This window comes from Chlamydotis macqueenii, chromosome 2 (assembly GCF_036417535.1).
Source record: "Chlamydotis macqueenii isolate bChlMac1 chromosome 2, bChlMac1.mat, whole genome shotgun sequence".
In the NCBI taxonomy this organism is placed as follows: Eukaryota; Metazoa; Chordata; class Aves; order Otidiformes; family Otididae; genus Chlamydotis; species Chlamydotis macqueenii.
This window is the reverse complement of record NC_141557.1, coordinates 15979198-16001758: the sequence shown is the minus strand read 5'-3', so window position 1 is coordinate 16001758 and position 22561 is coordinate 15979198. Positions and strand designations below refer to the sequence as shown.

The following is a 22561-nucleotide window of genomic DNA, read 5'->3' as shown; positions in this document are numbered from 1 at the left end:
TGGACTGGCTAGCACAGTGGTGGGTGGTGTGGGAAGAGCAGACGGACTGGTGGGACCAGGAGACAGGAAGGCAGGGGACGGATGCTGGGGGGCAGTGGGAAGGAGAGGCAGCTCTGACTGGCCAGAAGATTGGGAAGTGGGAAATGAAAGCACCGGTGTGCCTGGAGTGAGAAGCTGACAGGGGTGGGAGATAGGAGCTGCCTGGACAAAAGCATTGGTGCTGGTTTAGACGGGCAAAGGGACAAAAGAAAGCAAGGTAGACAAATTCCTGCAACTGATTTTTTTGGCTTATCCCATTTCTTCGTTATGTGGGCACCAGACTTGCTACACTTGGCTTGACGTGCAGAGGCACTAGGTTCTTGCTTTGAACATACCTAGTTCAGTTTTAAGGCTAAGTGCTTTGAAAAATCAGGTTGTAGACACTTCAGACTGGGTGCCTAGAATGGAGAGCTGTGTTTTCACTTTAGTTTAGCCACATAAATACTTCTGTCTGGCACACGTCTGATATGAAATGGGAATAATGTCACCCAGATGTGAGTGAAGATAAGCTAGTTTAATGTGCGACCCATCTGGATAATACGCTTTGTAATTCAGATGCCTGTTAGTAACTCTGTCTTCAGAACAATGTTTGGATAGCTGCTGTAGATAAAGCCCAGGAAGACTAGCATCACCAGGCTGGTTTATCAAATGAGGCAGGAGTCCTGCAGTCTTCAGTAGCCCGAAGTCATGTAATTACAGACTGTGGCAACTCCTGTGTCCATGCAGGGTGCCTTGATTTTGGCAATTTGTGGTTTGTATGCTTTGTTTTGCAGTATGAATCCTGATCCTTTGATGTTTTCTGTAAAGTTGTACAGAGTCACCTACAAAAGTGTTACAAATAGTTCTGCAGAGGTGGGCAGGGCAAATCATGCACAAGAAGGAGTTTCAGGGGTCATATCCAAACAGTTAAAGGGCTGCCACCTTCCACTTTATTTCAAGTAGCAGAGGGCAGGAGAGATGTAACAGAGGGCAGCCAGGGCCAAATTCTCTGTCGCTTCTGGTCTCCCACTCAATATGTGGGTGCTGTACCAGGACGCTCTCCCGAACCAGGGCTAAGGGAAGGACCACGCCAATGGGCTGCTCTAAATGCCACGCGGAGAGGATTCAGCAGCACGCAAGCTGTTTCAGAGCATGGAGGTAAGAGCTGCTTCTGCCACTGCTGTAAGTGTTGGCATTCATCATCACTGGTACTGGTCATTGTACAGGTGGTGGTGGAACCACCCTAAATAATAAGGCTTGGGAACCCTTCCCACTGGAAGAACCTGCAGATAAAGGCAGACCATCAACAGAACCCAGGGCACTTCTGCCACTGAGAATGGGCTCCAGGAGCAGCTGAGAGGAAACTCTAGCACCAGCTTTCTTCAGGGTGTCTTTCAGGAGCGCTTTGGGCTTTTCTCAGGGCCAGTGATGAGATCCCTGCTCTGGGACAGACCACCCCGAGCCAAGGTGCTCTGATGACGTTTCCATCTGGTGGTCCCATTGTGTCCCACTCGCCGAGGCTGCGGGTCCCCATTGTGTCCGCGCACACGGGGGCTGATGCCGATTTCCGCTAGTCAGCCTGTGCTTGTTTCTTTGCATCTGAGAGTGCTGTTGAGAAGTTTCCAGAGAAAAGCTTGGCCCCCGTTTCCAGTGTAATACGGAGTTGTACCGGCTGACGGGGACAAGTCGGAAACGCTGGCAAGATAGCAGGCATCCTCAGGAAGCAAACCCTATCAGAAAGCACTGATGTCATTGGCAAACAAAACAAATGAGCCCTGGAAAAACAAACTGTTTTCCAGCGTTGTTGATCTTCCCTCAAATTAGAAGCTCTGCACAGCCTTTACTCTTTGGCCCAGTCTGACAGATTATTTACAAGACAGTTCTGCAGCAACAGTTTTGTTACTCCTGCCAATCCAACTCCTTTGATTTTATTTTTTAGATTTATTTATCTAAGGGAGGGTGGGAAGAATGTCCCAGTGCTGCAGCCAGGTTTGGAAAGCTGGCCAGCATCTTTGCGGATGTTGGGTGCTGACATGGTTGATGTCCTACAGGCTTTGCTCAGGCAGGGCCTCCAGCTCCCCTGCCCTGGCCAGGTCCGATGCAGGGGGACAAGGGCTCCTTGTGACCTCTGCACAGCCCTTCAAGGAACGTGTCCCACCAGCGTCCCAGCTAGCAGCCACCTGCCACCACTGCTACTGGCTCCTGGGAGCCTGCATCACAGGCATGGGGCCTTTCTCGATGTGCTGAGCCCATCAGGGAGGCTGGTGCCCAGGGCACCGCAGCAGGCAGAGGGGTGCAGGCTTCTCTGCCTTGTTTGTTCCCATTGCGGAGCTGTGATGGGTACAGCGATGGCATTCCGCTCCCTGCCAGGCCTTCCCACCGCCCATAGCACCATGGGGTTTTCCCTTCCACACGTGATAAGTTTGCAGAGCAGGAAGAGATGGTCACACCAGTTCCTCATGGTGCTTTTCCAACCTGTTGCTCCTCATCACTGGTGCCAAAAGGAGGATCAGTGTAAATCCCACGGGCTGGAGGTTTCCTGCCCACTCGGCTTTGCTTCTCTGATGGCACCATGGTGGCAGCGGGCGGCAGAGAGAGGGTTAAGTGGTGCTCCAAGCCAATCTGACAATAATAACAGGAAAAGCACATTTCTTCCTTGCACCTGTGAGCGCTCCAATGGGCTTTCTGCTGTTTATGGTCGTCACATTGGATCTTTCTCTTGTTAGAAGCTGAACAGCTCTAGCAGCCAGCTGTTCCCCTCGCTCTGCTCGTACCTGGCTCCTTGCACAGTTCAGGGTGGCAGGTGGATGGAAAATCAGCTTTTCAGAGCAGCATTCAAAAAAAACTTATGTAGCCTTCCTTTCCTTCCAAGAGGGAAGGGTCCTGCTCCTCCCTGCTTTCTGCCTGTTTGTACTTAACTGCTGGCTCGTGTACGCAGAGCACTTACTGGGAATTTGGAGTCCTGTTCTAGCAAGGGATACTCCTAAAATATCTTCGGCACAGAGCTTTGTTTCTCTATTTTTAAAGGGTGTGTAGTGTTACATGTGTGAAAAGGGAAGAGATTCATTAAGCTCTAGAGACAAACCGGTTTAAGTGCTCAGTAGGCTCTCAGGCTGAAAAGCCACTTTTGCAGTGTTCCAGGTTAAATTGTGGCTCTGCATAAAAATTCTGCATGTCTTTCCACGCTGCGGGCTGTCCCGGGGCGAGGGCCGTGGCTGCTGCGGGCAGCACAGCGCAGAGGCGGCTGGAGGGTCCATGCGTGCCCGGGAGCCACACACCAGGCTGGCCCAGAGCAGCCGGCCAGACTGGCTCCGCAGACTGCAGAGCATCCAGGAGACAGGGTGAGAGCAGAAAATGGATGGGGTGCTGGATAGGCAAAAAGTGGCCATAATATATGGAGTGCTGCACCACAGAAACTGGTTTATATTCTAGGACAACCGATCAACTCCTGCGTATACGTAGCCTGAGAGATTTAGTACTAATAAATGTGCAGCAGCCATCTCGGTAGTTGTCCCATCTAAAGTAAATTATTGTAAACAGCAGTGAACAAAGTTCTCCCTTTCTTCTTGCCCAAGAAGAGCATTAGAGCCCAGAGTAGAAAATGCACTTGCTTTTCATGATCTTTGTAGGGACAATCTTCTTTGGAGCAGCTGCCGATGCTGCGCTCCTGTCCCTTGGGTAGACCTGCTACTGGTAAGGACGCACAGTACTCACCAGGCTTGTTAAATGAACTCTTCATGCAGAGAAAATCATCTCAAGTGTTTTATGGTTTACATAGCAAATTACTTCTGTGTGTTTCACTTCTTCTTTATGCAACTTTTTTTTTTTTCCCCTTCTTTCTTCTGGTAACATAGTTCTAGCAAGGAGAAATGTACCAGAATGGGTCTGTTGTTGTGCACAACCTACAGAATAGATCATTACCTTCCACTTACTTTAAAGCTCTGGAAGAAAGGGTATTCCGTAATTGCCGTAACAAGCTGTGAGAGTGGTATAGACAACAGAGGTTGTTTCCGGCCAACTGATTCAGTTTGGTGAATCTTTGCTGTAGTCAGTGCAGAACTGAGGGCTGTCACTGGGAAGAAAAATCTCAGCTGTCCCGTATCTTGGAAATCATTGAGACACAATAGACACAAGCATCTCGGGTTGTTTCCAGTCATTTTACACAGTGGAAGTGCACTGTAAAAATAGATCATACTTGAAATCTTAGGTTTTGTATTATTCTAGTTGAAGATTACTGACTTCCAGCAGGCCAACACAGGCCACAAAGTAATCTGTAAAAACGACTGTTCAGCTGGGGTACTGCATGATATTACCTGGGTTTCTCATGTGGTTGCATAATTCATTTTTGTTCTCATGCATATTTTGTCCTTGTTCCTGTGAACATTTTTTCTTAATTGGAATATGCAGAGCTATAGGGAGAGGCATATTGCCCTGTAATCCACCCCCTCCTCCTGCACCAACTTAAAACGTAATACAGAGCACACCTCTCCATGACTGGGGAAAAATTGTTTTTAAGGAAATGCCTGACTCAAATTATGGGCTTACCTCCGATGTGAAGATTTTTTTGAGATCATTTAGTGAAATCTGAAAGCTGCAATCACCAGTGAATTCTTCAGTGAAACAGACTGAGTCAGCAGCAGCACAGCATCTGTCGCTTGGCTGAGTGCATGGAGGTGTATTGTCTAGGGAAGGTCAGCACATGATTCATCAGCATCCGCATGCACTTTGCTCCATCTATTTTATTATAAGGGTGGAAAACTGAGGCCAGGGGATCAGGCTTTTAGGTTCAGCAGCCTACCAGCTGATCAAAGATATCTTTCCTTGTTTAAAGCGACCTTCTGTTTGTTTTTTGTTTTGTTTTCCAGTGATGAATCCTGCTGGAAAGAGCTTTCTGATGGCACAGCTGTAAGTGAAACCAGCACAATATGTTCAGTGTCGAGGACCTCCTGATTTCTCATGGATACAAATTGACAAAAAATCCCCCTGTTTCATATGAGAACAGATATGATGGATACCGGCATGAAGTTGCGGGGAATAGATCTGCTCAGAGAAGGCTGAATGGGTTTGAGGCAGAATCAAGAGCTGGAGCATACAGCAAGAAACCTCTGGTGAAAACCAACTCAAGCAGCACTGAAAGCAGCCATGGGAGCCAAGGGAGGCAGGCGGGTCCTGGTTACCACCATGACCTTCAGGGTTTGTCCACTTTTCATACTTCAGAAGGGGGGTAAGTTTCAGCATCATGCCATGGCTTTGCTTTTTCTTCCTTTTGGTCCTGACAGATAACTAAGCATGACCCTAACCCTCGACACCTTCTTCCTGTGATGCTTTCCTGCTCCCATACTGGTGACCATTTCCATGCACTGTGAGTCCACATGAAGCAGTGGAGCATCAATGCACCTTCTGCTGGAGTGAGGCCTTTGAGAATATTGGCGTGATAGGAAGTCGACGAGTGTGGGGAAATGTGATTTGCTAATATAGTGTGTATCACTGATGGGCTTAGAAAAGATCAGTCCAAGTACAGTTAAAATAAGGAGCAAAAGTTCTTTCTTTTCTTCAGTTTTAAAAAAACTGAATCCAGCTTCTTCTGCCACATACACACTCTGTTTTGTACTGCAGATTCAGCCACGTGCAGCTCTCAGTGGATGTTCCTACATGCACCAAGGACTTCCCTGGCTTTTTACTCCGCTCTCATGGAGTAAACATGAGAAGGTGCCCGTGCATTTCTTTTTAAAACAGCTCCAAGCCAGTGGAAGCTCTTGTCGTCACTCCATCAAACGTTCTTGTACACGGAGTACGTGCGCTGTGGGGCCGGGACAGGCTGGGCAGGAAGAGCTGTGTGTACACACTGCGGCTTGGCCATTGTTCTGCGGCTATTTGAGTGCTGCCGACGAACAAAGGAAAGGGGCTAGAGCAGGACTGGAAGCCAGCCCAAGTGTGATGACGGTTTATGAGGAAAAGCCCCTTCCTCCTGCCGAATGGGCTTGAAACTGAAAGCAGGGCAAAATGCTGCCGCCTTGGGAGCTTGTCTTCTTACGAAGACCTTCAGTAACACGTGGCAAAGGCACGTGTCCCCTGACTGCTGGGCTCGTCTGCTCTTTCCCTTCATATCTCTTCCTGTGGCATGCCTGTTTGCCTGAAGCAGGAATGGCTTCTGGCTGCCAGCTAGGATAACGGGCAGGAAGAGATGTGCACCCTGTAAAGCGGTTCTAGGGCAGCAAGTCCCAGGCACGCTGAACGTCCCCAGGTGAAACCATCCCTTCTGGAGAATGAAGGAGAGGACACAGATTTAAAGGTAATATGGAGGATCCTTCATGGTGTGTTTTGGGTGAAGTAAACTGGGCATCAATAAAGTGAGAAAAGATACTAAAAAAAGAGTGAAAGGGGAAAAGGATTTGAAGCAGGGAAAGAGTGTGCTCCATTGGCCTTGGAGCAGAATTTATAGTGTGGAGAAAAACTGGTGTGAAGAAGGCATGTCTGTGCCAGGCTGGAAGCGATGGCAGCGCTGCTGCTCCCATGCCCTGTAAGGCAGAGCCCGCGTGGGTGCACAGCGGCATGGGAGGGCTGCTGCCTCGCCTGCCTCCTGCCTCTGGGGGGGCTCGCACTTCTGCCCCACATCTTGGGTGTGGCAGAGGTATCTGTAACTGCTGGTGTTGGCTACCTACAAAATAACGCTCTCTGACAGTTTAACTGTCTCTAACATCTCAAAATGCAAGGGGTGGAACCTGTCAGTCTACAGCAAAGTTAAATATTATATCCTGATTTTAAAAAGCAGCTTTTCCCCTTAAAATAGGGAACACAGCTCTGGAAATGGCTTTGTCACACTTTCTTACTATTATTGCTACAGCAAACTAATTCCCAGTGAGCCTATTGGGAACTCTTACAAGGCACTAGCAGCTATGAAGAAGGAAGAACCTTTGTATCAGCCGTCCCTTTCTTGTCATCCCTGGGTGTGCAGAGTGCCTCTGGTGCAGAGCGCGACCCTCCGCAGTCCTGCTGGTACGGGCAGGGAGGAGAGAGCTCTCCGGGCCAGACCCAGGAATGCTGCCTGCAGTTTCGTTGCCGCAGCACCTGTGTTTTTGTTGCTAAGCTCCAGGGTGACAATGTCCCTCCAGACCCACTCCCCTGCCCTGGGGAAGGACCTGAGGCACAGGGCTGTCATGCGAATGTGAGTTGCTTGAAAACAGAAGGGAAGAGTTTTGTAAGGGCCCGCTTTGGGGTGTTCTGGCCTGTTATGGGCAGGCCACAGTGAACTTTGATCTCGCTGTCTGGTTTCTGGACCATCACAGGAAACAGGTTCCTGGTTCTCAGGCAGAACTGCACACTGTGAAGATCTGGGGACCATCTGGGCCCAAAGAGGGGACAATCACCCAACAAGGTCCAGCATGAAGACACTGCTCATTGGACATCGGAGACTTCCTGCAGCCATCTCCTGATGCTGCGTTCCCAGCGCAGCACAGTGGCAGAAGGGTAGAAGAGGCAGTGTGTGTCCTGACAACCTTGACAGACTTTGACCAGCTCCTTGGCAATTTGGAACATGATTCAGGCTCCTCAGATGAGCAATTATCTACACCACACTTATGCTCAGACCACTGATGTGGAAGAACTGATCACCCTCCAAACATGTGATGTTGCCCACCTCATTTCTGCCTTCACAGACAGGTTTGCAGGGCTCGGGGTGTTTCATGATGGCAAGGGATGATGCTGTTCTCTTCACTCATTGAGATTGTTCTGCCGATCAATCCTTGCTGAGGAGGAGGAGAGAGCTTCATAGCAACTGCATGTGGACACATCACACCTCCCGCTGCTGCTGCTTGCAAGGAGGGAGTGCCGCCCCGGCAGAGTGGGGAAGTGATGTTTTGCTCCATTCCGTTGTTCTTCAGGCAAAGTGTGGGGGAGCAGATGGTGGGAGGGCTATCCTGGCTTAACTGAGCATTAGGAGGCTGCACTTTAAATGTTTGGGAGATGAGGCAAAGAAAATAGGGAAGCTGACCCTGTGGGTAGAGATGAGAGAGTTCACAGAAGGAGAACTCCCTCTTGCTTCTCTTCTGAGTGTAGAGAAGAGGCAATTTGCTTAGCTATTTGTGTGGGAGGAACTATGTTGGTAGTTAGCAGATTTAGAGATAAATAGATGGCATCATTAGTGAGATCACCTGGAAAAATGAGAAAAGTGTACTGGTGTTTTCCAATGTTAGGCTCAGAAAAGTGAGGATAGGATCCCAAAATAGAACAGAAGCTGCCAGTGTCCAGAACAGCCCTCTGAAAATTTTTCTCCGTTGCTGCCAAATCCTGGAAACTTTGTAACAATGCCTCCTCCTTGGACGCAGAAGTCCCAGTGCCTGCAGCTACAGTGTCCTGGTGCCTTCAGCTCACGCACAGTGAGCTACTGGGTGCCTAACACCTACCTCGCATGCTGGCAGCCAGAAACAGGGACAGAAACTCCCTAGATAGCCCTGCAGTGGCCTAATTCTACAGGATTTTGGCTTGGAAGGCTTCACACTTCACTTCACTTCTGGCCCTATTATGTGGGTCACGCAAGGTCTTGGTGGTCCAGCATCATCCTAGGGGAACTGGGCAGCTTCAACCCATTGCTCTGAGAGTGGCAGCTCAGTGAAATACGGTCGTGCAGCCAGTGTAGGGTGGACTGATGGCATCGTTTCTTGCAAAGCCGTAAGATTAACAGAGAGCTAGCAATAGTTAGGGTTTTTTAAACAATTTTCATTAGATTAATTTTATATAGAATCAATTAAAAGCACTTTATGACAGCAAATGTGTTATTCGTTAGAAGCAGGCCTGTTAGAAGAGTTCACAATGTTAAAACTTACGTCCTTGGTCCCATGGGACCGTTCTGTCCCTGGCACTTAAATCTTCCTGGTTGGTCCTATGGGACCACTCCATCCTTGGCAACCCTCCCATCTGTGAAGCACTTGCAAGCTGCTGTGTCCGTGTGTGCATTTCTTTGTGCGTCAGTACCGGTGCATCATGAAGTGAGACAGAACTGCAGTGGCACAGTCAGAGGCTAGCTGCTGCTAAGAGGGGCTGTGCGATCTCTTCCATTGCTAATATGAAGACACAAAGACTGCAGCCTGAGTGGCATTTAGCATCCAGAGATGTAACATTGCTGACCCTGTAGTATAGCATTTTGAAGTTGAGGTGGCTCTTGGATGCTTCCCTTTCCCACCACTTCATTCCACTTCAAGACCCAAAAGTGTCCTATACCTTGGAAGGAGGCACTCTTTGCTGCAGTGTGGTTGTGCTGTCCTACCCTGCTGCCTGCCTCCCTGCCTGCCTGCTGCGTGCAGGTGTGCAGGAGCTGCTCTCCATCCTTGTGAGCAGAGCAGTCTTCAGACTGGAGCTAAGCTGGAGGGTCCTCGGGGGGACTGGAGCATCGCCTTCCCACTGCGCAGTGCAGTGCCATCCTCTCCAGAGGGTTACGGGGCCCACGATACAGGGTGTCTGTGTAACCACCTGTAGCACCTGAGCCAGGAGCTGCAGAGACTGATATTATCCACCTTGTGAATAGATCAGAGAAAAGATGAGGTTTAAAATGCTCTAAATACCTCCTTTTAAATGGCTTTTCTGTACTCGCGTTGCAATGATGACAAAGTACAGGTTATATGGTGGTCTGTATCATGTTCTGAAGTTCATTACTGGAGCCTCGTTATTAATATTTTAATCTTTAAAAAGAAATTTAATCTTTTAAACAGCTTTTAATAAATGGAAGAATATCCTTTCTGTAACTGAAGCTGTCCTAACCTAGGGCTAATTTACTTTAATGAATGTCCGAGCTTGAGTTTTGTTTGTTTTTAAAAAGGCAAACTAACCAAAACTCCTCTGTTTTAGTGATTTCCCAGGAAAGAGTTGAGTAATGCTTCCTTCCCTATTCCCGATTTCCTATTAAATCCTTTAAACAGCCAGCTTATTCATTCAATTCCTGTGCTGTTAGTTGCAATTTTTGCAAATCTCAGTACTATTGTCTACCATACCTCCTTCCCCTGGTGTTTTTATATTTGGATCCATAAGAATTTGGGTTTACTTTGGGGTTTTTAAAATGGTGAATCAAGCTTTGCAACAACATCTCTGGAAATTTAAAGATCAAGATTTTTTAGATGCGTTTGTAAAAGATGTGATACCACTGAAGCAGGAATCATTTCGGGGAGTTCTGATGGCCTGCACTGAGCAAGATGTCAAACTAAATTATCGTAATGGTCTCCTCGGATCTTGGAATCTATGACTCTGTACTTCCTACAATTTCTGTAGACCCTTTTACGATGAGGGATAAAATCAAACAGAAAAAGCAGTCTGTCCATTCCTTCCTCACTATTGCTAGACCCTGTTTCTCACCTCATTTTGTGGTGAGAGCACAGCAGATACAAATTGTGCCACAGCCGCTCTGGGATGAGATGAAAAGTTAGATTTGATAATCTCAGAAGAAGGCAGCATTTGTTCAGTTGCATGTTTCCACATGCAGAGAGGCATGGAAATGGTCATTATTACTGCAATCAACTTTCCAGTATAGGAGATGTCCTGTTATATCTCACCGCCTAATGAAGACGTCTGTTACTTCCTGGGGTTCAGCAATCGAACTGTTCTTTGTGCTCCAGAGGCAGAACATTTTGTTCAGATGTTAAGTCTTAATCCAGTTGCATTAATATGAACAAGACGCTCCTTATCCCAGTTTGATTTTTAAACTTTTATAGTCATAGGATGAAGTTAATATGCATAAAAGAAAATTGCTGTGGATCTGCTTAATTTTCATTCCAAATTTTGAATTGTATTATGTTTTTGCAAACTACTATTTAAATAGATCATTGTTTTTAGTAAAAAAGAGTCAGATAACACTGTTTATATACCTTGGGGTGGAGGGAAGAGAAAGAAATTCTTGGGTACTATCTACATACTTGTCCTATTTCTGTCAATTTTGATTTTTCTTTCCAGTCTTATGCTGGTGGCAGCCACATAGTGTAAAGGCAGTTATATTGTTGGACACCTTAGGTACAAGAATAGCAGAACACGGTTCAAGTAGAAGATTAATTATTTACAAAGGAAGGTACCAGTTTTGTTCCACAGTAATATATAAACCAGTTTACACTCAGTTCAGAACACACAAAGAACCTATTCTGTTCATGTAAATCTGTGTTCTGAATTTCTAATCTGCAATAAAATGTTTAATGTCTTTCATATTCAGTAATAGATTGCTGGAGTTAATCTCTCTTTTATTTAAAAATTTTATACCTTTTTGAGTATTTTAGATTTAAAATATTGGTTCCATCTTAGTCAGAACTATGCTGATACATCACCATTGTTGTGGCATGTATCATTTCATCCAAAGCATTTTGAATAAATTTGTTCCCTTGGAAAGACGAACAAGAATCAATGCTGGAAATTACACGTTTAATTTCAGCTCTTATACTAGGACGCAAATCATGTTTCTTACAGAATATGTCTTATGAAATAGCCCGCTACCTGTTCTCCTGCCTCTGCTTTTTAGCTTTGGATTGCTACTAAAGGTGCATACCACAGTAGTCCCCTTGACGCCTATAGATTTTGATGTAGCAGAGTACAGAAATAAGTCCAACACAATCCTTTCTGGTCCTCTGGTGTCCATCGAGGAGGGCTGTGCGTGTTTGCACAGCACCTAACTGTGCATTTGTTTTGCTTTCTAACAAACAACTTTGCATAGCTAACAACATGCCAGCAGAGCATCGGTCCCTTCTTTTACTCATATTAATGACTGACTTTTAAATCCTCTCATTAAAATCATTAAGTCATCTGGTTGCGAATAGATTACACAAACCCCATTGGCATAACTCAACATTTGACCTCTTAATAGCTTTACCTGTGGGGGAAAGAAAAGGCATCTGTGCAAACTGCCTGTGATGCTTCATTTCTTTTCCAGGGTTTATGACAGGCCTCAATTAGCATGGTCTTCCCAGCCCAAGACTGATAAAGATCTTGCCTACTGGAGAAGACGAGGACAGGACTTCAGTGTGCTCCTAGGCTATTCCCAGAAAGGCGGTGTGGAAATGAAAGGCCTGGCTGCAGCCCCGGGGGCTCCCCACCACCCCAAGGAGAGTCAGCTGAAGATGGGGATGGGCACAGGGTACGTCAGAAGAAGCGGCTTGCAGGAGAGCTGCGAAGTGCCTGGTGACTGCAAACGGCAAAGTCTGGGAATGGAAAGCTGGAACCAGTCCAAAAAGGTAGGGAGGCAAATGTCTGAGGGTGAGAGGGAGAAACTGCTTCAAGAGCTGTATTCACTGACCCTGGGGGACAACGTACTGAGCACCCACAACAAGGGGAAATCACAGTCATTGCCGAGAGTCCTTTCACCAGAGAGTATGAGGTGCGTGGAAATGCCCTCCCTGTCCAACAGTAACAACTCACTCAGCGTATCTAAAACCCCTTCCTATCCCACAAACAGACTGAGTGTGGAACCAGCGAAGCACCACGAAACGGGAAGTCATTTCCCTCCCCTGGTGAAACCCAAGTATGGGAGACCTCTCAAGCCTCCGTCCTACGAACTGCAACGGCAGACTAGGGTACCTGCAGAAACCGCAGGTTTCCAGGACCACTTCCAGAAAGATGAACCCATCTCCTACTTAGCCAAAGTTAATGAGCCAAGGCAAGATGCTTGCATTCAAGACTCTGGTTTGGAGCCACCTGTCTACATACCTCCTCCATCTTACAAATCCCCACCTCACCAAAATGTGAGCCCACATCCCCTCAATGAAGTGCCTAACAACGACACATACGCCAGCAGCAATCAGCAGGGTCCTGCAGAGCGGGTTGTCCCCTGCCAACGACCAGCCACGAATACTTTTGAAGCAGGGGGTGACCCTTGCAAAGACAACCATCTTCCTCATGGGAAGCAAAGCCATGCAAGGCGTGCCACTGACCACCTGCGTTCTGTTCAGTATATTCCCTTTGACGATCCTCGGATACGACATATTAAAATTGCACCACCAGAAGGTCTGCAGGACAACACTGTATACACTGAAAATGCATGTAGTCCCAGTTCTGGTGCTTTGCAAGAGAGAAATCTTGAAGTAGAGTACAATAGTGCCTTTTTGGATGCATCAAACTTGTCCAGTTCTGCAAAGGGAGAAAGAACTTCCGACAGCTCTACCCATAACAACAGATGGTTGGCACCATCCATCCGAGATCAGGAAAATTGTGCCTTGCCAGACCAAAGAGACAGTTGTAGCACAACTAATCACAGCCCCCGTAACGAAGCCAGCGCAGAGTACACAAAAGGCAAACTTTCTGTAAGAAATTCACATATGGACAGCACCTGTAAGACTGTTACAAAAGTGAAAAAGTTTGAACCTGGAACCGGGATGCAGAGCAAAAAGAGTTCAAAGAAAAAAATGAATGAAACTATATTTTGTTTGGTCTCTATCCCAGTTAAATCAGAATCCAATCTGCCAGATACAGATAGGAACAACAACATAACCCAGAGCCCTGATAAGAATGGGTTTGATAACAATGGGGCTTTGCAAGAACAAAGTCTCTTAAGTATGTCTTCAACAGACTTGGAGTTACAAGCGCTTACAGGAAGCATGACCAATAAAAATGAGTTACAAAAACAAGAGCTGTGGAGACCAGAAGAGTTCAAACAAATGAATGACCTCAGATTTATTCAGCCTACAAAACACAGAGAGCTCAAATACTCTGGCTCCTGGCCAGGTGATCAGTACAAAGACCAGCAAACACAGACCAGTTTTGCTGAAGAACCTAAAAGCCCACAATTTTTCCATGGTACAAAGCCTGAGCATCCCAGTAGTAACAAACCGCTGTCTCCAAAGTTCCTAGGATGTACAGCATCCACACTAGGGTCAAAACAGGCAGAGTTACCTTCTGATGAGAGAAGCTGCAAACAGAGTGCTTATGGTATGAAGGGTCAGATGTACCTCAGCCAGTCTAGCAACAGTGCATTTTCCAGGACTGCCACCTCAGTCCTTCAGGCCCCCTCTCCAAAAGCCCACCAGAGCCAGCCTGTGCCTGGCCAGGAGAAGGAAACTGGCTTTCTTTCCAAGGGAGATGTAGTAAAGGGAGAAGCAGGCGCTCCCTGCAACAGTAAAGAGCTGTTTGGGCAGTTCCTGTTGAAGCCTGTAAGTCGTCGTCCCTGGGACGCAATAAGTGAGCTAGAAAGTTTTAACAAGGAGCTACAAAGTCAGGAGGAGAGCACAAGCAGTGAAGAAGATTTGGAAAGTGCTGCGGCTTCTCTGCAGGCAGGTGCCCTTACGCAGAGGAGGGCATCCAGAAACGAGAAGTTGAACCAGGAGCCAATACATGGTGAGAAATTGGTAATGGTTGTGCCAGAGGTGCCTGTATTTAAGTCAGGAAGAGTTAAAAGTAAGTCTGAAAGTTGGAGTGTGGGGACAGAGCATGGCGGTGAGCCGGGCTGCGTTGGCTCTCAAGGTTCCTCGCAGCCAAGAGGGAGCAGTGAAGGAGTCAGGCCAGCAGATGGAAGTCTGATAACAGAAATGAAGACAGGCGAAGCCAAGAGCAGAACAAGCAAGCAGCCGGTTCTTGTGGACCCTCTCAAGACAGTTTTGTCCAGTAGCCCAAGCAGTTCGTGTCACAGTAATCCTTTCAATAACCCTGTCTTACAGGAGATGAGCAAAGACCAAAATTACCTGGACTTTGTTAAATTGAGCAAAGGTGCAACTCCCACAAATGATACAGTTTTAGAGAGAGGCTCGGTAGTACGCTTGTCACTAACAAAGAGGAACCAAGGGCACTCGGAGCCGGATTTGAGGTCAGTGGGACTTGATGTCGCCCCAGGACCCGGTGCTAACAATTCTGATCACTCTTCAAATGCAAATGCAGTGGAAATCCCTGTGAATGAGTCATTGCAGGCAAGAGCTGCAAGAATTTTAGGTATAGATATAGCAGTGGAGTCTCTCCTTCCAGATGACCACGATGGGCCCCACCCAGGCACTAGCCCTGCAAACGGTGCCCAGGACTTTGAGTCATCAATGGAGAGCACAGTAAGTGACAAAGAAGGAAAAAAAGAGGATTCTTATGAAGGCAGACGAAAGTGTGGCTGGACAGAGAGTGCGCTCTTTGTCAGAGTGGGAGGCCGATCTTTATACCCTCATGAACACCAGACCACTCACCAGGAAGTCAGTGCTAAAACACTGGTAACTGAGCAAGTTCCTGAACAACCTGCAAGTCCCAGCCAAAGTGAGGACCAAAACTTGGTTTGCAAGTCAGCTACGTATCAGCATTCAGAAAAGAGAGTGAGAAGCACCTCGAAAGTGATAGAGACACTCCAAGGCAAGCTCACTTCTCCTCCAAGCCGGACTGCCATGGACCGCTTAGTGCGAATGAAAGAAGTTGACTCTGTGTCCCGGATGAGACGTCTGAGCATTAAGAGTGCAGAGTCAGGAGAGGAGGTGGATGAGGAGAAGCTGTCGAGGGTACAAGAGGAGAGAGGAAGTAAACTGGCAAGCTCAGGGGCTGTTTCCAAGCGTGTTATCTCTCTCAGTGAAAATGGATATTTAGGCGGAATGGACAAGAAGAAGATCGACAGAGATTTTTCTTTAGGTAAGACTCTATTATGGGAGATCCAAGTAGGTACTGTTTCCTTATGTAATGGGCATGCTCGGTTTGCTTATGCCCACATAACGCTGCTCAAATAGCAACAGGCTGTAGGTGGTACTACCCCCGTCTGGTTGCCACCCCTTTTGCTCTCCTTATGGAAGAGGTAACATGAGTGTTCTCCGATCCCATTTTAGAAAAAGTTACTGTAAAACGCACTTGTGATACTGAAACTCATTCACAGAGACTGGAGTGGTCCCTGAGGTCTTATCTCTGTCTAATTGTTTCAGGGAACAGCCAGCTTCAAACAGCAGAGTTCAAAGATAGTCACTCTAGTGCCCATGTTTGGGAACACGTGGTGATTTAATCATAGCCTCTCCTTGAATACCCATTTTTTCCCCTCTCTAATACTTAAGTAGACACATTCTACATCAGAGTTCAGAAGAAACTAAAAATAAAAATCTGATGTTCTTCTGTGAAGCCTCTGGGAAATGGCTGCATTAAGGGGCCTGGAAAATTCTCTCTCTGTCTCATTAATATTTTCCAGATCAGATGTTGAGAATAACTGTTATCCCTAGGTCAAATGCAAAGTTGAGTTTTTCGGTGAACACCTTTTTTTTTGTATTCCTCACATCTCAGAAGCATATAAACTTGTGTAGTCCATATGCATCCCCAAAGTAACATGAGCTGTTCTCCCTCTGAAACAGTTTTCATACAGCATTGTGTTGAACAACTGAAAATCAGTTGATACCATAGATCTGTGTAAAGGCATAAATCTCCCAGGCCACCTGTCTAGTCCATTAAATTAATTGGAGTGAGCAAATGTATGGTGTGAAAGTTTTTAAATTAATATTAACCTCCTCCTTCCTTTTTCCATCCTCTCTGTAACAGCTGACACTCTACCTTGAAATCTGCACAGGTTATTCATTAAACCTCATCGATATAAATCTGTTCACAGTTTTTCAGTACAGAGAGACTGAAATTAAATGGAGCATACTTGAAAGTGGATTTATATATTTCCATCTGAAGAGAAATATTTGTATGAGTTCTAAGTATTGGCTCCTGCAGGCTTGTAGGCTCTCCCTTCATGTCTTTTTCTGTATCCCAGAGCTCTGTGTCTCTTTCTGCTCTGAACTGTATTTCTCTAGACCAGATTTTCCAAACAGGCTAATTCAGCTTCCTTGTACCCATCAGGTCTAGTATGCCCCACATGCATTTCATATGCTTTCCTCCCTTGGGGTTTCTGCTGGAGTGAAGAAAATAACTGTTGTGGTGACATGACTTCAGGGATGTATCAAAACAGATTGTGTGTGTTTTACTGGAGAGTTATTCTGCAGTAAATTAGGTCTAAATTTATCCCTCTTGCTGACAATGCCAGGCTTGTATTCTGCAGTGTGTTCCCACTGCAGCACTCCCCTCGCAGGCGTAACAGCCCTCCCCACGCCTGGATCGCATGGATGTCCCTTCCTGATGCGCACATCCAGTACTGCAGGATAGCACACACTCACATGGGGCAGGAATGCATCTCCTCCACTGGCTTTTTCCCATCCAGAGAGATTTGTTGACAGCCACAAGGTCTTAGCAGGGCAGGACTGAAGATTCATGTTTGTAGAAGCCTGATGTTGTGTCTTCCTCTGTTAACTCTCACTCCAACTTCCACAGTAGCTCATTAGTACCACTGAAAGTCAAAAAGAGAATTAATCCTGGAAAACCATTGTTTTTGTTGCTTTTAAAGAGTAAATATTGCTAAAGGCCATTCTATTTGGAGTGAGGTACGGTGATGTTAGTCTTATAATTGCAGACTGGGCCTGTAGCAGAAGCTGGAGCCCACGGCAGAAACAGGCTTTCACATCTATCATGCAGCTTGGCAGACTCAGGTCATCTCAGAGTACAAGCTCTACTGAAACTCAGTGCAAGAAGCTCATGTTACTACGCAACTACTGCCATTAGAACAACATCTCCAAATGTTCCCAAATGCACTGGATGTCTTTTCTTCTTTGCTGTTTGAAGACTGCTTCCATGAGGCTGCTGATCTGGCTTTGTTTCTGTAGGGAGCATTTCAGATGAGTTTAACCAAATGTTGAAAAAACATTTCTGTATCAGTGCTAGAATTCAAAATGTTTGTGTCCCCCCAAGAATTGTGACATAGTCTGGCAGTCTGCCCCTTTTGTGTCTGTGGTTTAGGTGCTGAGGGTGTGAGAAGGCTTTCAAGGAAATGGTGAGCACCTGCAGTTTTGTGGGGAGCTCTATTAATGTGAGCATGTCTGGTCTTAGGAAAATCAGTTTTCTGAAATGTGAATCCATTTTTATTCTTAGGTCAGCCTCACACAGAACAGTTCAGAATTTTCATACGTTCTAGCAGTTTAGATGGCAAAATACTTACAAATGAAAAAATGTTACTGCTTTAGAGGTATCTTCCCACACTATCAGTGCATTAAGCTTAGAAGGATGCAGCATTATCCTGGAGTACACTAGCCCTCAAAAACTTTTTTCCTCTTGATTTTTTTTGCATTTATGTAGTGTCTGTTCTTGAAGTTTGGAAATACCAGAAGAGGCTGAATAGTGATAAGCAGTTTTGAAAACATAGGCGTTGCTGGCGCAGACTCCTTTCTTGGCTGGCCTAGCAATTTGAGGAGAGTGGGCAAGAGAAGTGATAAAGGATCCTGCACCAGGAATCCACTCACTGGGACCAAATCCAGAAGTTCTTTCTTAGCCAGTTCCCTCCTTCATTGTAAGTCTGGATGCTGCAGATGGACCACTTGCACACAGGAGTAAGAAATTCCCTCTGAGGATTTTTATGCTTGTTTGAAAGAAGACTTTCAGTCACATCAACATAAAAGTCCTGACAGTGAATGTTTTCCTCCAAAGTGTTATATTTATGTGTGCAACTGTTTTAATGCTCAACTGTTTAAATGCATGTGCTGTGGGAGCACAGCCTACGGCAGGGACATTTAAGGTGAGCACAGATACTCAGGTTGCATAAGACCAGCAAGTAGCACACGGTGGCGTGGGCCGCAGTGCCGGTTTGTCCAGGCGCCTGTGTGCCTACAGACACCCTGGTTCCCCCACGCCACGGCCATGCATCCCAAGGAGCCTAGGGTAAGTCAGACGTGTGCATGATGGCACAGCGCAGGCAGATCTCACAAGGCAAAGCTCTTTCATTGCAATCCTATTGCAGAGACACAAGGGTGAAGGAAAAGGCTTCTATCTGCTTACTTCATGGCCAATTTGGGATAAATCCAATTTAAAAAAAATCTGATAGAAGAGTGTCCCTGGGGCTTCAGGAAAAGAAAAACAAAGTGTGATCTGTCCTGTGAACTAAAAAGAGGTAGGCTGAAAATGAAGACCAACGTTAGTAAGCCAGTCCAGTGCTTTAGTGAGTAATGTTCAAAACGTGAGCCGCGGTTTTGCAGACTGAAGTGAGACAGTCCAAGCATAGTGATGCAACACAGCTGTGCTTTCTTGTATTCTGTTGAATTACTCTGAAACCAAAGATTTGCAATCAAATTAAAAGACCCTAATGACTGGATGGCATCACCACTTCTTCAGCCAGCCCTGAACACCCTGCTAGGATGCTTAAAGCATTTACTTGTCCTTAGTGTTCGGTACAAGGAGGGACAAATCTTATGTCTTTCTGTCCCTGTCAAAGCATCTGAAAACTAGAAGTCATCACTTAGGATTCAGTGCACTTGTTCCTACCTACCCAAGGCTTCCCAAATTCTATCTCTATGTATTTGATCCAAGCTGCTCCTAAATTACACTGGTGTAAATACAGAATTTGGGTCAGGAATGTAGTATGTATCTTTAAGACTGTAAGTCCAGTATTAACTTATTTTTAAAAAATAAAAACTAAGTAAAAGATGTCTCATTTCCACAGATAGCAATGTTGAATAGATTTCACAATGTTATTAATAGTGTTTTCTTGGATTTTTTTTTCAGATACGTATGACCCCACCAAAGTTGAAAAGGTGTGAGATGAATGAAGAGGAGAATAGAGAGATTTCTGCTCTGCTAAGAATGTTTCACTGATTTTTTTTTTCTGGGTGGTTTTTGTTTGTTTTTTTGTTCTTTGATGCTTGGAAATTGCCTCCATTTGTGGTGTTCATGGTGTACTGATAATGCCTTTACCACTGCCACTAGGAATTAGCTATTTGTATCTGAAACTGTTGTGGAGACCACAGAAAAATCTGACTTCTACATTGGAACCATCTGGCTTTGTAGTGTTAAGACTTAATACCTGCTGTTGGCAAAGAGTTTCTGTCTAAACTGTTTCAGTCTACAGCAGGGATGATGAAATGCATGAAGTGAGGCTTTTGAGCTTTCTCTTTGGTGTAAATGTAAACGTGGGAGATTAGTGACATGATTTTTAAAAGAATGTAAATTTATAAGCTAAACTTCTAAGTATCTACAGTCTAAACTTTGTTTAACTTAAGGGATTTTTGGCCATAAGTAGAAAGTGCTGCTGCACTACATGGGGGAAGGAATGCAAGAGAATGGTAGCGAAGACTGATTGTGAAATTATTTCTGACTTCCAGAGTTTGAATTTACACAGATTAAATTCTTACTTGCCACCTAGAGAGAAGAAAAGCAAAAACCCCAAAGCTTCTAAAGGACGGAAGACTTTTGTAGTACAGTGTACAGAACGTGTAATTATAGTAGCTGGCAACTAGTGTTTCAAACCAATGCAAAGTATACCACTGGCTGTTTTGCACTCAGTATTACCTATTTTTGTTTTGCTGTTTAGAAATTCTTTATATGAAAGAATAGTAGCTGGTTTAAAATAGCCCATTTTAACAAAGTAACTATATTTCTTGTTACAGAATACTATCTATTTTTCTACGTTGTAAACAATTGCTAACAAGTGGCAAGTATAAAGAAGTATTATTATTATTATTATTATATTTTAAGAAGACTTATCCCTCTGAGCGAAGGTGCCCCAAACAGATTTCACTTGTATATCTTAATGCACACTCCATATTGCCGCATACTCAGTAGTGCTACCTTATTTTGTTCTGAAAAGAGCCATCTATGTATGTATGTATCTATGTACTACAGGGTTAATTTCTATTTTTCCCTATCAACCCTTGGATCGTTCTTCTTGGAGCCGCTTTCTGAAACACAGCTGAGAACTGTCTAGGCTGGTGTTGCTGCCATTACATTCCAGTGACGGTGATTACTAAAAAGTGGGTTTGGATCTTTGTCCCAGTATCTCTGAGCAGCTCAGAAAAATACCTGGTTGCTTTTATTTTGTTCCCTTTTACAGATTATGAGTTTTGATTAGGCCAGTGTATAAAAATAAACAAAACTGGGTTTAATTCTTCCCTGAAGTCAACTGATGTTGCTGGGGAGGAGTTCAGGTGTCTTCTTGATGGTATTTAAATACATGGCTTTAAGTATATTTATCTGCACACACAAATGCATGAACTACAGAGTTAATAATAAAGCCTATGCATTCTGCTCTTTGACACTGAATTAGCCTGCATAGTATCTGTGTCTTTAAAGCCTTTATGTCCACTCCTGTGTGGTTTTTGTAAGTAACATTCTTCTGATGACTTGTTACTGTACTTCACCGGTCTATTCTACTGGCCTTTTCTGGTTTTTAGCATACTTTTATTTTTTAAAATCTTCTAATTTCTTTAAATACTAAGTCTGTAATTTGGAAAGAACGATGGGGAAAAACACTCATCCTGTGTTCTGGCAGCAAGAATTTCTTGTCTGTAACACATGATTCTGTTACATATGGACTATTTAAAGCTTGTTTGAAAAGAAAATGTGGTGTATCATTTATTTTATTAACTCTTGTGCAGGCTGTGTAGCAATACTTGTTGACAAACAGTTTCCACCTCTTACTATATCCACCTTTCTTCATCACCATCTAGGACACTTGGGGGCTAGTAAATAGCTACAAAACATGTTTCTCCCTTCTCTGACACCCCAATTCTGCCCATAAAAAGCATTTCTTAAAAAGAATTGCTTAAACATTCATCATCCCACTTACTAGTAAAGCTGAGATGCCTGGCAGTAACTTGAAAGTTTTAATTTATCCTTGATTTCTGGACAAGTGTAAATTGTCCTATATAACTAGTCCTACTACTTTCAGTTCATGTCTCTGTGGAACGAGAGTTTTCTGTGCATTTCATTTTCTTCTGATGGGGAGGGGGTTAATTGCTTCTGCAACATGTCTGTTTCATCAGTCATGTCAAGTAAGTACTTTTCCAATATGCATAAACAGCCAAGATCTTAAAAAAAAAAAAAGAAAGAAAGAAAGAAATAGCAAGCAGCAGTATTGGAAGGAAGGTTTTATTGGCTAAGAATGAGAAATTAAAACATAGAAAGTTGGTAAAAGTTGGTAAGCTTTGTTTTGCAGTAGTACGTGACTGAGCAGTAGTTGAAAGGCTAGAGTTAGTACTGCTTTAAAAATGGTGTATTCCTCCATTAACACCAGCTGTTTCATGTCATACTGTGATACAGATAGCTAAGAAATGCATGGAGGACAGTTTTATGACAGTGTTTCTACACTACCTGTGCCATAATTAAAATGTCAACTATCAGAACGGGCTGGATGGTACCATAGCTGAACACCTTTCTAGAAACCTTTTGCCAGTTACGAACAGCAGTCAGCAGCAAGCTCCTTTTACACCAGATGTAGTTAAAAACCTGTAAATGGTGACTTTCAGTGCCTGTCTCAATGGGTACATAAAACTGTCACTGGTAATGGCAACAGCAGGAGCTGGGGCTGCGTGGATGCCGGAGGAGGATGTGGCAGTCTGTTTCCAGAGCCTCCTGCAATGCAGTCGTGTGGCTGCAGGACAGCAGTGAAGAACTGTGCATTTATCTTTATTCTCAGGGGGAAGAGGGGAGCTAGAACCTCAGAAATGGTGGTGTTGCAAGCTGTTGTGTATCCAGCTCGCACTGTTGCTGCAGTGCTGCAGCTGGGGAAGCTGGGGCTGGACAGCAGGTTAGCAAAGGGCTCAGGTGGGAAGATACTGGTTTCACAAGC

General features: G+C 45.1%; 1 protein-coding gene across 9 annotated transcripts in view; it reads left to right on the top strand.

The window, feature by feature from the left end:
- Positions 1–21332, top strand: part of JCAD (junctional cadherin 5 associated) — a 62053-nt gene extending 40721 nt beyond the window's left edge. For 4 of the 9 annotated variants that reach the window (XM_086742076.1, XM_086742075.1, XM_086742078.1 and 1 more), the window contains exons 2-3: positions 4884–5242; positions 11915–15677. In XM_086742076.1, coding sequence (XP_086598202.1) covers positions 4944–5242; positions 11915–15662 — 4047 coding nt within the window. In that variant the 5' untranslated portion in view covers positions 4884–4943 and the 3' untranslated portion in view covers positions 15663–15677. Of the gene's footprint in view, positions 1–3647; positions 3712–4883; positions 5243–11914; positions 15678–19500 lie in introns of those variants that run through there. The other 5 variants (XM_086742073.1, XM_086742081.1, XM_086742080.1 and 2 more) reach the window with 5 other exon arrangements.
- Positions 21333–22561: the final 1229 nt, after the last annotated feature.